This window comes from Microchirus variegatus, assembly GCF_963457635.1.
Source record: "Microchirus variegatus genome assembly, chromosome: 9".
Lineage (NCBI taxonomy): Eukaryota > Metazoa > Chordata > Actinopteri > Pleuronectiformes > Soleidae > Microchirus > Microchirus variegatus.
In genome coordinates, this window is record NC_139810.1 from 15,037,440 (window position 1) to 15,055,372 (window position 17,933).

At 39.4% G+C, this 17,933-nt stretch overlaps 1 protein-coding gene across 1 annotated transcript in view; it reads right to left on the reverse strand.

Annotated features, from left to right (window-relative positions):
- nphp4 (nephronophthisis 4) overlaps nucleotides 1-17,933 on the reverse strand; it is a gene marked incomplete at both ends in the record, with an annotated part of 153,099 nt that overhangs the window by 97,126 nt on the left and 38,040 nt on the right. Inside the window, 2 exons of the mRNA XM_083895597.1 lie at nucleotides 3,005-3,140; nucleotides 8,599-8,783. Of these exons, the coding sequence (XP_083751723.1) occupies nucleotides 3,005-3,140; nucleotides 8,599-8,783 (321 nt within the window). The remainder of the gene's footprint in view (nucleotides 1-3,004; nucleotides 3,141-8,598; nucleotides 8,784-17,933) is intronic.

Sequence of the window (17,933 nt, forward strand, 5' to 3'; positions counted from 1 at the left end):
ATTCAGATCAGGACATCACAGAGAAGAGGTTGCGGTGTGAACTGTATAGGACTGAAAAGTGGAGGAGAGTTACACGAACAAACTGTATGCAACAACACGGTCGATGGGTGATGATGATGAGCTATAAGAGGAGCTGTGACGTGTTTTAATCACTTGGAACCAACTCTTTAAATAACACACTTGTTTTTCATGTGAACAAACATGATGTGTCAACAGGTCTGTAGAAAAAGTATTCTCATCCATGGTTAAAAAAAACATTGTTAACTAAAGGTACACATGCATTAATACAAATGTAAAGCCACTAGCCAAGTGGCTGGTTGTTTTTATCCTGTTTTTAATTGGTGATCTTCTGACCCCCTGCTTGTGCTGAGAACAACATGCACTAACACGACGTGAGCACAGCCTTGGCATGCATTACTGTGAAGGCTCACACACTCGTGAAGTAATTAGGTAACACAGTTTTTCAGTGATATTCCATTCCATCAGTGATATGACACCGTTTAGTGATTGCGGTTTGAATTAGGGAACGACTTCCCCGGGGATGTGTTCACAGTGTCGGCCTCCAACACGTGCCACCTGTGGTTCTCGTTAAGTCACATGGAAAGAGAAGGGAACGTGATGAGACCGAGGGCTGTGTGATATGACAGGAAAACACTAAAGGATCGGTTTTGTTTGCTCCTAATTGAAAGTACAGAAAATGACAAAGAGGTAAAAATATACAAAGGTATTGTTGATGTATGATATTGTACAAAAAGTGTGTGTACAATATGTTAAAATATAGTATTGAAGAAATGTGATGAACCGTGTGAAAATGACTGTTATTGTGTTAATAAATGAAATCATTTTAAGATAATATGGCATTGAAAATGTGCTCTTTGGAAATGTTTATATTAAGCACGGCTGCTAACGCTTTGACATTTAATATACAGTGCATCATGTAGTGTTGATAACAATATAATAAACGATTAAAAAAGCTTTCATTCAATCTCATTTTTAACAGATTTGTGCTCAACCACAATGAATGACCATTATTCCATGAAAGGCATATTTACACATTGACCAATCAGGAGAATAGCTTGGTCAGTTTTAAAAGATTAAACGCCTAAAAATAACTATTACATGCTGTTCACCATATTTTATTACAGTCAGCTACAAAGTGAGGGTTAGTGTCAAAGGACTCTCGCAAAAAACTGACACGTATGACACTGAGAAATCCTCTAATTACGTCTGAATCTTTCTTATAATTATAGAGAACGAACCGAAAACTGTCTGGTTGTGTTGACATGTGCTTAAAAATAGACACATTTTGAGGAGCTTAGCATATTTGGAAAAGTTACACAAAATGGATAATTTTCCTTGAAAAAAGGGAAATTATCTCAGGTCTGGTGTTGAATCCCAGGTGTTACATTTGCTCCTGACGCAGCACTTTCTCTGGACATGCACTGTGTGAAACAGAGATAAGACTGACTTGGGTTTGACTGATTTATGTAAAAGTAGATGTGAGTTCACAGGAATCTAATGAAAACTACAGTGATAATCATGAAAATCATGACGCGACAGCCAGTCGTGATGTTAACCATAATAATCTGAACTCCCATTCTGGAGCCTAGAGATTTGTCACTGCTATGTTGACATTTTTGCAAAGTTCACAGACGTCACCTGCAACCAGACAACGATTGGACGTTACTGGCTGTCAATCACACTATTGTCCACACACACATAGTTGCCATACTTTATCATCTATTTTCCTCTAAATGGGAACACAAGTTACAAAACTGACATTGTGTGCAACTGAAGAAGACCTGAAATGAGCATTTTAAACCATTAAATAAACTGGGAATAGACTCATTTTCCCATAGAATTCCACCAAGATTTAGTTATTTTCTGTAACCAGTAGTCTACCCTGGATGCTGGATGAAGATCGAAATATTGGGTATATCCCAAAAGAAAAAGAAAACAAGTATGAGACTCACTCTCCAACACAGGAGCTGTAGCTCTATTGCACAAACATTTTATAGAGAGTTTAGAATTTCTGTGAGACAGCTGAGGTCCTGCTGGGGAGGTAGGAACATACAAAGATGTGTTTGCACCAGAAATAGCAGCCTCCTTTCCAAAACAAGTACTTCTACACAACTTCTGCATTATAAAGACAATAGAGCGTGTCGCTGATATCACACAATCCTCAATCCCCCAAAAAATGCTATTTTGGCAGGAAGCCACGCTGTTCAAATCCATAGAGATTACATAACAGACAACACTTATACCAGGCAATATATCACGCAAAAAATGCAACAGGACAACATTTTAGTGGAGCATAGAAGATCGAGTCGGGTTACTGCAGGACTGGAATAATGTGGGCTCTGGCAGTGAACCATATTCATTTTGTAAACAAACTGCATCACGTGACATCCCCAGCTCAGCGCTTTAATTGCACATAAGAAATGACCTTCAGTCCCTAGAGATGGAGAAAAGGTTGGATAAGCCACAAGGCGCTACCAATGGGCTGAAATTCACACTGTACAAGCCACTCTGTAAGACCTTGCATATGATTTCTGATATTTCTTCTCAAAAGTAATCAAATGAATCACTGGCGCCAGAGGTAACGGTGGGATTTCAAAAGAGTAGTTGGAGGTTGGCTGCGGCAAAGATGAACCTCTATGATGTGACAGATGTGTGGATGCACAGGCAAGACAAGAAGCAAATCATCATTGTTAAGAGTTTTTCTCCTCCTGGTTCCTCTCTGTCTCACACTACATCAAGGACAAGAGAGAGGTGGTGAGAGAAGAAAGGAGCAATGACGACACAACGGCAGAGTGTGTGAGAGTGTGTGTGAAATTGTCTGTCACCATCTGTCACTGAGGCGATGCGTTAGAGTTTTATAACTGAGCGAATGAGAGCATTCAAGTCTGAAACTTTGTTTTTACCAAGAGGTTACTTTTCCGACCCAGAGATCCAGGTTTGGATTAATGCCTGAAACTGTGGTGTCCATGTGCTGCACACTTACCATAGTCTCTCTTCCAATTGGAGCAGAGAAGACGTATTCCAGCTGGAAGACAATTGCCAGAGCCTGATGATTGGTCAACTTGAGCTCCAGGCTGCTGCGAAGGCTCAGCATGTCAGAGAGGGATGACGTAGCAGAGCTGAGGACGGAGTAAAGACACACATGAGGGGACACAGTACAGGCAACAAAGTGAAACAAGTATCATGTTTTGAGAAATAATAAAGGCTGTGCCTCACAAAAAATTGTATTGTCTTTTAAATGTTTAATTTAAAGCAAAAGAAATCAATGTGTTGGGAGTTTTACTCTCGCTTGCTAAATGTTCCTTGGCAAGCTCTGGCCTCCTGCGTGAGCAGTGGAACAGCACACTCGGTATTCGTCATTCACAGTTTGCATACACCATCGGCAGGAGCATACTGCAGAGCGATGGCATGTCACGAGGTAAGGCCGAGCGCCTTTTCTTTTTTCACTCCGTGGACACTTTAGAGAATAGGACAAGCGAGCGCTTGAGTTTTATTTTCCTCCATCTCTCTCTCTCTCTCCCTCTCTGCTGTCTGGAAGCTCCAGGCGTTAACACAAGTAAAGACAGACTGTCAGCTTATGCTGGTAGGACCCCACGACAACAACAACAACAAAATCCAAACCGCATAATTACTGCCTACACTGCTGCTATCATACTTAACCACTTTTACCCAGCATGTTCCTTTGGTAAGGAAACAGAAACATGCATGATGATGGTGATGATTATTGTTATTCATATAATCCAGTAATTAAGTCCAGATTGTTGTTTTACATGAGATCGCGTTGATTACAAATTTGCATTCGCACACAATTTTTCTGTCCTAGATACCAATGTCATCATCATACCAGCTACTCTATCAAGTGAAGCAGCAAACACAATACGTTTTGATTCAGATGGACACTAAATTCACCTTCCACCGTCTTTGTGTCATCTTGTTGAGTTTGAAAGTGTGTGTTTTGAAACGTTAAAGCCATCTGACAAAAAGATATGAAGGAATAAAGCATGATAAAAACCACTGCTCCCTCACTCAGCACTGCACGGATGTGCCAAAGCACAAATAATTATTGTTTTCAAAAGGGAATTGACAGTTGGTGTTATTTTAGGTGTCATTATCTGGGCAAAAACTTTCCGGGCAACGTTTTTAGAATATTAAAATAACAGCTGCAACATTGTTCTGTAGTTTATGGGAGCCCGTTTCCGCCACTTGGGCGAAAAAAACTGGCAAATACTAAAAGATTTTAAGTCATAATTATGAAATAAAAAGTAGAAATTATGAGATAAAAAGTCATAATTGAAAGTTGAAATTATGAGATGAGAGTATCATCATTTTGACTTTTTATCTCATAATTATGACTTAAATTCTAAAAATTATGACTTTCAATCTCCAAATTACAACTTAATTTCTCATAATTTTGACATCTTATCTCATAATTATGACTATCTATCTCATAATTCTGACTTTTTATCTCATAATTATGACTTTGTATACCATAATTTTGACTTTTAATCTCAAAATGACGACTTCCATAGTAGTATGTATCTTGCTAACAGAAACAGTATTGCCTCATGATATTATTTAGAGGAAAAGTTAATAAGTGCTTCACAATAAAAGAACAAGAAAATGTAAAAAGCAAATACAACAATAAAACACAACACAGGGTGGAATGAAAAGGAAGTCTCAAGTCAAAAAGTAAAAGCCCTGTTTTAACTTTGAAAAAAAAAAACAAAGGATGCAAATAAAACAGTAAAATACAACACAGGGTGGAATAACACAGGAAAAGGTTAGAGTCGAATACCCCGTTTTAACGTCAAAATAAACTCAGATTGCAAATAAAACACAACACGGTCGAATAAAAGGAGCTAGTTGAAGGCTAGAGTAAAAAGTTAAGTTTTAAAATATCTAGTGAGCTGGCTTCCCTGATTTCTATGGGTAGTGTGTTCCAAAGTGTAGGGGCGTAGGTAATAAGGCGGCATCCACAATTGTCTTTTGACTGTTGTGCGGAACCTCCAATCAACCAGCAGCAGACGATCGCAGCATTAGCATTTCTAGCATTTTCATTTCATTATCATTTTCATTTTCAATTCCTGTTGATGTAGCAAAGGCCATCCCCACATCTGAGGCTTTACTGAATGATATTGTTTGCGATATACTAGCGCAGCCTCTCACCGTCCTCAAAAAAGAAAAATGCTCAGCTTAGTGGCATTATACACCTGCACAATGTCACAGAAGAAAACACACAACATTTTGACCTGAAAGCACTTCTGCTCAGAGACTTGCGGAGACATCACTGACAATTTATTAATTGAAATTGCTGGCTGTTGTTCACTTGTGCCACTCACAGCACATTCTGTTTGTTCACTTGCTACATTTGTCACAGGAAATAATCCAGTGATATAACATTAAATGTTAAATCACTGGATGGCATTTATGACAGCCGGTGTACCCAGAGAATGTATTTCAAAGAATAATGTATCCCGAGTTATCCAGCTTTTTACAGCGAGTGCTGATTCATTAACAAAACACAGTGAACCAAAACCTGCATTGTGGATTCTTCCAATGTAAATAAAACAAAAGTATTGGTTCTTTTTTCTTCTACACAGAGAAAACTATCTGAAAGCATACACATTTTCCAGAATGTAACAGTTAAATTACTTTTCGGATCACAAACTCATGGTATTAGAAAATGTCAATTCACAATCAACATTACCTGGAGCTTATTTTCCAGTTTCACAGGAGGATTCATATGTCTTTGAATGGCTATAAAGAATGATAGGATGCAGCGGACTGCACTGTGAGACTGTTTTATGAGGTAAAAGCCAGTGTGCTTTGGGATTGTGAGTGAATTATGAGGTGGGGGCTGGGTTAGGACATATACGGCCCCATCAGAATAGCATTCCCACTGTGAGCAAGGTCAGTGAATGACTAACAAAGAAAAAAGAAACATTTGTTCTTTAATTGACATGTTATTGCATGTTGAAGTTATGTTTGAAAGCCTATTTATGCTGCAAATTTCACTTTCACTCTGCATGTTGATGGAAACATTACCTGCAAGTCTTTAAAACATTACTTATGTGGACATAATTATCACCAAGATTGGACAGGTTCATATTATGTTGGGAATATTCTTTGTTTAATTCAATTCAACAGAGGTAAGCAGATTTTAAATTTGGAGGTAAAAGATCTTGGATTGGTACTTGGTATAAAGCAATATAGAGTTTGCTGGAGTGGACATTATGGAGAAAACTCAGATCAGTGCCTTGTTAGATGACGACAGAGATTGGGGACCAATCACATGTCTGAAATGATTTGAGCTCAAATTGAAGCAGTTACAGTATGTTTGGGCTACAATGCAGATGGCCTCGAGTGCAGGTTCACTGCCCCTCTGCAAAGATTCTCCAAGTATCCAAAAGTTGATGTCGTTACAATGAATGTGAACTGTGCATACGAGTCAACATCATTTGCATATTTTACCAAAACCATAATATCCTTTGTATGAAAGCAGGTAAATCAAGCAGCACAGTGCAGTTGAGCTCACAACAATACAGTTTAAAACGGTAAACCCTGAGCTGGCTTGTGTTTCCACATGCCAGATGGCGATAGGTCAGCTATGCTATAAGTATCGTGTGGCATCTTACCAGCACAGCAATTATTCCAAAGAAGAAGAACACTACACAGAAAACACAGGGAAAAATGGAGAGAACATCAAGGTGTTCTGCTGCATGGATGTGACGATTCTCCGATCACAAACGACAGAAGAAGTTAAACAAAAGGGATGGTATGGTTATTTTGGAACCCCTCAAATCGCATCACATACCAAACTGGGCCTAAAGGTGCTTTCACACCTACAGCATTTGGTGCGCACCAAACGTGTTCAGTCCCTTGGTTCTGTTCGTTTGCGTAGGTGTTAATGTTATCTCTGTACTTTGGTGCGCACCTTACTGTACGCGTAGCTAGCTGCCAAATCTCACGCATTTGATTGACTTCTCACACCACACCTCCGATTTCTCACGCTGAAGTACACATCACGATTAAAAGCGGTTCTGAATATATCTAACAGCTGAGTTTATCTGTGATCTAATCTGTTGAGCCTAAGAAAAGCCACTCGTCATCGATAGGTTATGCCTGCAGAGACTGTGAGGAGTACAATATCAAACTGTCTCTGGTTGAGCCAATACATCCATGGGCTGAGCTTGTGCTAAGCATATGTTGCGAAGATCATCAATCCTCTGAAACATTTGAAACCGTTCGCACCAGTGATACCTAGACAGTTTGGTTGCGATCAGTTGCATCATACTGAGCGACAAGAGAGGTGTCTGAGCGTCAATGGTTCAAGGAATTCAGCCAAGCACATGCGCAGAACGGATCAAGTTTCCGGTACAGGTCGGGTAATGACACGCACCACACCGACATTCCAACCGGCAACCAGCATTATTAGGATACATGTTCTTTTGCACATGATACTACACTTAAACAGTGGTAGTCCAGTGGTTAAGTAGCAGGACTAAAGATGGGAAGGTTGTAGGATCAAATCCATTTCTCAACATATCTATATTATTTACCACAGTGTTATTATTGTATAAATCATTATGAATATTCAGCATTATTCATAAAAAAGTGTATTGATAAACTTTTGATGCATAAAATATTACTATACATAAATATATTGGGTGTGTGGTGGTAACCTCGACTGGGCCAGCCATACATTTGCCGTGGATGCCACGATGTCTCACTCAAAAGTTTCAAAAGTCTCAAAAGTTGGCAGCCCTGTGTACGAAAAGGTGGATAAACCTTTTTTTTATATTATATACTTTATTAATCCACTACAGGTAATTATGTATCTGCATCTAACTCATCCTCTCCTAGTGACCATCTTTGAAGGTGCAGTGGGCAGCCACACTTAACAGCGCCCTGAAGAGCAATGGGGATTGGGTACCTTGCTCAGGGGTACCACAGCCCTGAGCAAGGGACTCAAACCAGCAATCGTCCAGTTAGAAGCCAAGTTCCAATTCCACTTGTCCATGGGCTGCCAATATGAAACATATCCCAGCATGCACTGGGCAAGAAAAATAAAATCTTTCCCTGTGGCAGCTATAACAACTTTGACCCCAATCTGTCCCTAGTGATATCACCGGTACAAAACGGCTTTCATGTCTCCTCACTCACATCTTGTTCGGCACATGCAGTTTTTGCATAATAGAAGCAGCTGGGACTGCATGCTCTTCACCCACAACGTGTGATAAAGAAAAGTGTGAAATACACCAAAAACTGTATATTGCAGGTAAAATAAAGTAGGGAATGGTCAGATAATAGACACCAGAGAAAATACAATTGTGTGTCTTTCACTTTTTTGAGAAAAAATGAAAATGGCATTCATAGCAGTCTAGCCTAAAAGACACTTTTTACTGATTTACTTTAGTTTAGTTCTCAATACAGAAGGCACTGTCGGGGGAGGCTGATGGAATAACGTGAAAATGCAACCCTGAACATATTTTTTTCGACATCTGGGGATATTTTATCAATGCTGAAGTTATGCTTCATCATGTCTGGTCACCTGCAGTCAAACATGTGTTTCCTCACCTGTCCTTGACCAGGGTGATCTGTTTGAGGGTGCTGTCCACTCGCCCTCTGCTCCCCGATGCCAGGGCCTCCAGCACCACCACTTGTGGCTTATCGAGGAAGCACCAGCCATTGTGGACACCGACATGGAGCCTCCTTTCCTGGATGACAACTGTTTTCAGTGTCCCCTCTGGTCCCAGCTGCTTCTGAGAATCAATAAGAAATAAACATGAGTTTCCATACAAATGAATGTCGCGCCTGCTCAGGCCCATCCCACACATCTGGCAAGACACACGTAACAGCAACAGGTTCCAAAATCTAGCAGAGGGAATATTTCTCAGTTTTCAATCCATCCAGCCATCCATCTTCTAGTGTATTATCTTCCACATGAGGGTCATGGGGGGGTGCTGGTGCCAATCCCAGCTGACATAGGGCGAAAGGCAGGGTCACACCCTAGACAGGTCGCCAATCCATCACAGGGACACAAATATCAATACAAATGGCCTGATTTACCAAGATCCCAAATAGAGGGAGCCAAATTGCGTTCACGAGCTTAAAGATTGCGCCTGCTGCTGGTTTGCGTTTTGTGGGTGACCTACTTAGATTGCCGCCGCAATTGAGTACAGGCACAGAAGTGGTTAAGACCGCCCTATTTAAATGGTGATTTTGTGCTAGTCAAGGTTTGTCAACATGGAGAAAGAGAAAGAGCAGACTCAAGGGAGGCTCAGAATGAAATCTGAAAACACTGAACAAAGAACAGCTGACGTTCTGCGATGAGCAGATAACTGGGATCGAGGGATATGACATCCTTGAAGGGGCCGTATGTTCCCCGGGTCAATAGGACATCCTGCGTCGGTATGATGAACAGCTCCATCATTACCTGAAATATCCAACAAAGAAAACTCTATAGACTATGGATGTTGCTGTGGATATTTCAGCTCTCACTGAGAGCTGCCAGGGAACACTCTGCTGTTTTTCTCAAGATTACACATAGGTCTACTTTCAACCGCTAAATGTGTTGTGAGTGCTATTTTGTCTGTCTGAGAGACGCAATCCTGGTTGCGCCCTGTTAGTAGATCAGCATCAACTCAAATTTGCTTTGCAATCCAGTTTGCGCTTGTTTTTGTTCAGTAAATCAGGCCCAAAGTGTCCAACTTGCCTAATCCGCTGCATGTTTTTGGACTGTGGGAAGAAACCGGAGAATACGCAGAAAACCCCCACACACATAGGAAGAACAATTTAACTCCAAGTAGAAAGACACTTTCAGTTTTATGTTACAAGAAATAAGTGTAGACAATCTGACAAAGCCTCTTTAAATCTGGTCCGATCATTCCCGTTTCTTGCTCTGTTGAACTTTGTATCACCAATATCTCTGCCCTCCTAGATTTACCACTTTAATTATACTTTGATAACAGTGAAGCTACAGCGCGTAGCTTTTGATTATTTTTGTTGCTGCTGTTATTATTCTGCTTCTGCTTAGTCTTTGTGAACCATAAAGATGAAACAGCATCTGTATGCTGCATCCTTCCCTGCCCACAACTGTTTATCCCATCAAACGTTTTTAAATGGCCACCTTTGTTTTTCCAGTCATTCCCCAACCTATTTGCAGCTGTCTTACTTTACTAGAGCAATGTTTTTGTTGCCTGCGACATTAAATCTAAAATACGGCTCTACTGTGAAACACAGAGAGAGTTGTGTGGAGCTGATATAAGGCCTAATTGTCATTGTCTGAACTCATTTGACAGTGATAACATTTGCACAATACAGTTTTAAAATACTAAAAAAAGCAAGCCAATGTTGCACAAGTGACTGACCGCTGCTCATTGTAAACTGTAAACTCTTGTGCTCCATGTGTCGAGCCGCGCTGAGCTCGCCGCTCGTCCCACTCCTTCCCATTTGTTTCACTTCACTCACTCACTCCACCTCTCTTTCCGTCACGTCTCACTCCCACTCTCCTTTTTCTTTCCCTCTCAATTCTTGTCCTGCTCTCTTCTCTCCATCTCACCACTTAAAACCTTCTCCATATCCACCCACACCTTCTCAATCAAATTAGCATATGAAATTAGCGTTGGGTTTTTTCTGTCTCTCTTTCTTTCTTTTTAAAACAGCAGGAGCTCTCAGCGTGCCTGGTTACTGCACGGCCCACATACACCACTGCTCACTGCTGCTCTCCTCATATTACATCTCTGCACTCACCGACTCCTTGTTTGTCTTCTTGTTGTCATTGGTCATTTTCTCACTTACAGTCAACAACAGCTGATAGAGGAGTGGAAGATTAGTGTTCTCATCACAACTTCAGATAATTCCTAATGTTCATTATTTCACTTGTCGGAGACTAACGCCAATAAAACCTCTCTGATCTCCCTCTGTGGCCCATGAAACCTGGTTATGCCTCAAAAGGGGTGATGAGATCATTCACTGTCGTCTTCTACAGAGGAAATTTTGCAGCGCGAAAGTAACACTAAAAGTGTCTAATTAAACACATTTAGTGTGAACATAACACTCAAGAGTTAAACTGAGTCTTTTTAGAGATACTTTAACACTGTTAGACTGCTTTACTGTGTGTAAATATCATATTAGAACAATGCAATGCAACAGCATCTCTATTTTCCAGATAATAAATTCAATTTACTCCATAGTTACAGACGGTGAACACGCTGAAAAGCTCTGAGGTGTATCAGTATTTTCACAGCAATAAGCTCACTCAATGTTTTGTTAAATAGAGTTGGGACACAATGTTATTTATTTAAAAGGCAGACGTTGAACCAAGTCAGAGCCTTGCTATCCCACATCACCAAGCCTGGGGTTTATTCTCAACATCAGGTGATTTACAAAAAGCCTCCGTTGTCTTGCCACTGTAAAAAAAAGCTAACTTACTGCTGCTTCCGCTCCTGAAGTTCCACCCATAATCATTTCACCAATACTGCCTCCAGAAATAAAGTGGATACTTCTTTTGTGTTTTTGTGCAGAAAATTGCTTTATATTTACCAAAAAAGGGAACACGGTTACTCATTAATGCATCACTCTTGGTATAGTTTTCAAATGGTGTCAGCTCTGATTTGGCTCTGGGAGTGTTACATAACTATAGCTTCCAGCTGAATAACATAGGCTGAGGCTTCATTCAATTAACATTAGCTGTGTGAGTGCCAAGACTAAGATGTTCCCTCACAGAGGAGCCTACGTCGCATGTTTTTTAAATGTGGGACTGCTGCACAGTGCATGCATCATAATGAGCGGCATAATTACCAGAGAAAATAATGAAAAACAAACATCCTTGAAATCCCCCATGTGTGCTCTCTGCACGGTTAAGATCAGGTGTTGAAGTGAAACAATAAAACAACTGCTTGTATCTGAACGAAAATTGGCTCCACAGAAAACAAAAACAAGATGACATTTGATTTTCACACTACACATGTGCCGTTATCAGGAAGTAGGCGAATCAGCGTATTTGTCGCCAGAGAGGAGAGAGTGGGAAGTACACCTGTACACAGTTTCCATTTTTTGGCCTTTTTTATGCACATTGAGAGACTCAATGTCTTATCGTATAAATATGTTTTATACTGTTCAAATTTCTAATTTAAACATGCAACATCTGTTGTTTGTGTATTGTCTTAATAAAGATAACAAAAATAATTTGTTTTTCTTCATATTAAATAAGTTACAACATCATTTTAACATGCAGTAAATTGTAAATAACTACCACATATTGATAGTTACTGTATTCTGGAAAAATGGCCAAAAGCACTTAGTCACGGGACATTTTCTGGCTCGTTTATGGTTTAATTAAGCAAATACATTTTGAGGGTTAGGTGTTAAAGGGTTAATGAAGATTAATTCAGTGTTGTGTGACTCAATTATGATTTTATGATGTATATTATGTCAGGCCTCTTTTTTTTTTAAGAGCCATACGTCGTGGCTCATCAACCGCCATTTAATTGGACAACTGTCCTTGTCCCAGTTTATAAGAACTACAGAGAAATTCATTTATAGAATAAGTGTGCCCGACTTGACGATGCCTCCTTTCAACTTGTTTTTGCGAGTTTTCACAGACCTGGCGGCTAGTTGGTACCACATCAAACACCATTCATCGTCGTTCTACTATTTAATACGTTCAAAAATATACTAATTCTTAAAGTGAGCAGAGCATAATTTCTTCTATTATTTCAAGGTCAAAGCCTGGGGGTGGAAACTGTGGTGCACGTGCAGATCACCTTTAATCGTACTAAGAGTAGTAATTAGACTTCCAACTGCATTATCTGGGTGCCTTAGTCCAAGTTTGATAAATTCAATTTAGTATGATTTCCAGAGCCAGACAGGAAAGGAGTACATTTACTTGAGTACAGTACTTAAGTACAATTTTGAGGGGATCTGTACTTTACTCAAGTATCATTTTTGGAGAGTACTCATGACTTTACTCAAGTATATTTGAGAGCCAAATATTGTACTACAATGGAGGAAGACGCAGTAGGTCCATCTCGGGAATGTGGCAACCCGTGGGCCCACCTCGCCAGACTATTTCAATTTTCTAAACAAGTTACAGATAGGGCCTTTCAAAAACTAATCTTCCAACTTGAGGAAGCACGTCAAGGTGCGTACATTGAAATACACTTCCTTACATTTCTAAGCGAGAGCGTTGCCATTGTACTATTGCCTTGTGGGCAAGTGAGAAATGTTAAATAAAACAACATGGTGAAAAAGATATGAAAATTACTTAATTAATAGGACGTTTATATATGTAAATGTAAGAACTGTGGCAGTAGTAATGCAATTATTTAGAAAATGTACTCTTGTACACAGGATACTCAAGTACTTTTACTTAAGTAGACATCTGACTGTAGTACTTTTATTTGTACTTGAGTAAAATTTAGCAAGGGGTGTCTGTACTTTTACTCAAGTAATGAAGCGGAGTCCTCTGTCTGCCTCTGATGATTTCAGTGTGACACATGATTCTATGAACACTTTATTTATGATGCATCGTGTATACGGTAGACTCTTTGAAATAAAAGGAGAGCCCCTTTTGGCTCGGGGTATAACCTTTTTATAAAGGTTCCACCTGGAGCCCTTTTGGAGGGTTCCACCAAAAACCCTTTTAAAACCCTTTATTCAAGAAAGGGGTTTAAAAGGGTTCTCTGGAACAAAAATGGTTCTTACTGGAACCATGGTAGTTGTGTTTCAAGAATCCTTGAAACGCTTTCAAAAACCTGCTTTGTCTTCTCCTGTGCAAGTGTTTCAGAAAAAGAACAAAAGAAAGACAAGGAGCAACGTTGTTTATAGAAGATCATTTTCAGTGTTGCTTTCTGTTCCATGCATCCCTCACTCCCATCCACTGAGTTTCCCTTTCATTTACTTCATTGCTTTTTTTCTTACTCGGTCATTTTCTCTCTCTCTCTCTCTCTCTCTGCCTCACTATCGTCTTTCTTCTCCCTCTCGCCTCTGTCTGCTGCCGTCACAGATTTCTTCCCCCGCCTGAAATATGAATATTTCAGAGCTAAGAAGCTTAAAGGGAACAATGAAATGGTCCCCACGTTAAATTTTATTCCATTTCCAGAGTCACTGAGGAAGGACTTTTCTGACTGATGAGCGCACCGGTGCCACACGGGTGTGTTTCTCCGCCTTTTTTTAACGCTCACACGCAGGCCTGTTCTCTCCTACTTTTATTTTATATTGGTGATATTTCCACAGATATTGCTCCTACAATCACTAAGCCAGGCAACAGCTGCATAAGCAATCAGCATGGTCCCCACACGGCAATCGCAAGGCACACTTGACACGTAGGTTAGAAAAAGTGGAATTTCTTTTAAGCCAATGGGCTTAAATGCTGTTAGGTATCATTAGAGGGGAAAGGAAGGGGGAGGTAGAATAAAACTAATTGACATGCTTTTGGAGGCAGTTTGTTTTAAAGCTTTGTTAACAGAGTAAACAAAAGCATGAGAACGTCGTAAGAGAAGGGTTGGTGGTGGGTTTTTGTCTCCCAATTAGACAAGTCACCCTAGTGTGGGAGTCGTAAAAGGGAAACAAAACATTTTGCTCAACCATCCATTTCCTATTGGAAAAAAAAAAAAACTATAAACTGAGGGTAGGAATAAATCGGAGACAGTGCATCACTGTTATCCATGATGTTTTTCCTTATGGCTGTTAGCAGCACATCAACATCAAGCCAGAGCAGACTTTACACCAACATGGCCTCCAGGGCTCAACATAAATGTTCCATAAACTACAAAACTTGTACTTTTAAAGTGTCTGAAATATCCAAGAAAAATACTGGATTCCTGTCGGGGATAAAGTGCTGGCCTGTGGAGGACTATTGTGTGGAATTTGCACAAGGGGTTTGCATTAGATTCAACTTCAACATTTGAGTTATTAACTCAGACACCTTTATAGGGGGTGTTTTTTTTTCTACAGTTCCTCATTTTAATTCAATCTAAAATAAATAAGTAAGGTAAATAAGGTAAGAGATTATTTCCTAATTTACACCTGAAAACAGAATTATCATTAATTCATTTTCTCCTGCTGCTTTCTCCACCACATGAGGGTTGGGGCGAAAGGTGGTGTACACACGTCCATCACACACACAGGGACACAGAGAGGCAACAACCACTAAATTTTAGTCTCACTCTCACACCTACGGTCAATTTAAAGTGTCCAATTTACCTAATCCCCAAATCTGCATGTGTTTGGACTGTGGGAGGAAACCAGAGAACCCGGAGAAAACCCACGCACACACAGGAAGAACATGTAACCTCCATGCAGAAAGGCCCTTGAACCTGGGTCTTCTTGCTGAAAACGGTAAGAGTGCCAACCACCACACCAAGAGTAAATATTAACAGGAAAATGTTCTCATATTCAATTTACAGGGCCAACTGTAGTGGAGCCAGTGAAAGAGCTGAGAATGACATATGAGTAAGCAATATTGATTGAGTTGAGGACACTTTTGTTTTTCAAATAAAATGGAACTTCTGAGAAAGAAAGTAATTTAGAGCAATTTTAGGAATAATAGCAGTTGGGAGAGAAATGGAAAGCAGGCAGCAGCTGCCTCGTGTGAGCTTGAGGAAAATGAGTGTTGATTTCCAGAGGAGGATGAATTAGTTTCTGAAGGTTATTTCTTTGTGCTCAAAGGAGAGGAGATGAAGTGAGAGAGAACGTGGTCCTTTTTAATGGCCCCAACTTGGACATACAATGTTCAAGGAAAAACAAAAGTGGTTATGATCCTTCATTCACTGGGTAGGTTCAAACACTGACGTGACAAAATCCTTAAATATGGTCTCGTGAAAATGACTTGATGTGATTCACAACAGAGATCATGGTTTGATTTATAGCAGGGGTCTTCAACACTTTCCAGGCAAAGAACCCCCAAACTGATGGAGAGATGGAGCAGGGAGCCCCTACTATACTGTATGTTTAAAATAGTTTTGTATCACGATAACTTGTTATTGTGCATTCATTACAAAGCTATTCAAATATTCATGTTTTTACATTACACGAGGTACAGTGAGTAGGGTGGTCGTGTCACTTATAAACATATATTGTTAACTGATAATGCCAATATCAACAATATCTGTCTAGTGATTGATAATCATGCATACAAGCTCTTCAAATGTATGTTTTTTTTGCAAACATAAATATGGAAAACGGAAATGAGTGATGGCGACAACAACGGCAAGAACCATGACACTGAAAATCTAAAAAATTGTGACCCCGTGCAGTACTTATGTGGACCTCCTAGAGGTCACAGACCCCCTGTTGAAGACCTCTGATTTCAAGACATTTCAAATTAACCCTGAGAACACGGTTGATTTTTTCCATAGAGTTACATACAGAGGCTCTTATATCCTTTTTTCAGCACAACCTAAACAATCTGATTCTGGTCTCGTTTGGGGACAACTGACTACATGGTCAAATGTTTAGCCATAAAAGGTCCTAAAGAGATAACAAATACAAGTATTGTACATATAGAAACACAGCAGACACTCTGAATTGTGGAAAAAGAGGAAGGAAAGAGAGGTGTTTGGAGGTATAAACCCTGAATAACACACATCAATAAGCTATGTCAACTAATCAACTTACTCGAGAATGTGTGGTCTACAAAATGTCCGAAAATGTTGAAAAGTGTTGATCAGTGGTTTCCAAAACTCAAAATGATGATGATCCCAAAATGATACAATTTTAATGTTTTATTTGCTTTAAAGAGCAAAGAAATCAGAACATATTCACATTTAAGAAGCTGAACAATCTAGGGCTGAAACAATTACTCAATTCATTGATTACTAAATAAATCGTTAACTATTTTGATAATGGATTTTTCGGTTTGAGTGTTTCCTAAAATAATTAAAACCAGTTTCTGTGATCTTTCAGCTTCTTAAATGTGAATATTGTCTGGATTCTTTGCTCCATATAACTAAGAAATCAATAAAACTGAATCATTTTGGTTTGTGGACAAAACAAGACATTTGAGGACATTGTCATTTCCAGATTTGACAAACACTGATCAACATTTTATGGACAAAACGATTAAAATAAAAAATGAAAATAATGAAAATACTCATTAGTTGCAGCTCTAGAAAAAATCACACAATCCTCAAAATAGTTGACGATTCATTAGTAATCGGTCAGTAATAAATTAATTGATTAATTGAGAGTGAAGTCTCATGTCTGTGTGACGACCAAGCTGCCAAAGGAGAGTTCAGCTCAAATATTTTATCACAGTCTTTATTACATCTTCTCTTTTTTTGCCGTGACAGTGTAATTAATGATGTTCCCTCTCACTTCTCATTATCTAACATTATATTAGATTATGTGTTTGCATAGCCTAACCTGACTGCTTATGCGTGTGTGTGTGTGTGTGTGTGTGTGTGTGTGTGTGTGTGTGTGTGTGTGTGTGTGTGTGGGCGTGCAAAAACGCAAAGACGTAGGTATATAATGAGGGCGCTGCTGTGTTTCTGTGCACAAACCTGCACACTTGTGCATGCGTGCGGCTCATTCATGAGGTAATTTGGAATCAAATAACCTCTCTACAAATGTAGAGACCTCCAAGTAGAGGTGAGATTTATTTGTTGAATTATTAAAGTTTTTATTCCACAGCGTTTCACTGGGGACAACAATTAGAGAGGATAAGAAACAACCACTAAAGTCTATACTTTTCTTCTAAATCATACTATATTAACATGTATGTTTATATAAATAATTTAGGAGGGCAACAATATTCAAAGGTGTTTTTTTTGTAGAAAATACTAGTGTTTACACAACTAAAAACACGAAGGTTGAACTTGAAAAATAAAGACTTTGTTTCGTAGCTTTAACTGACTAGCTAAGTAGTGCTGGTGTCAATTAATATTTATTAATTTGCACTTTTTTGATTC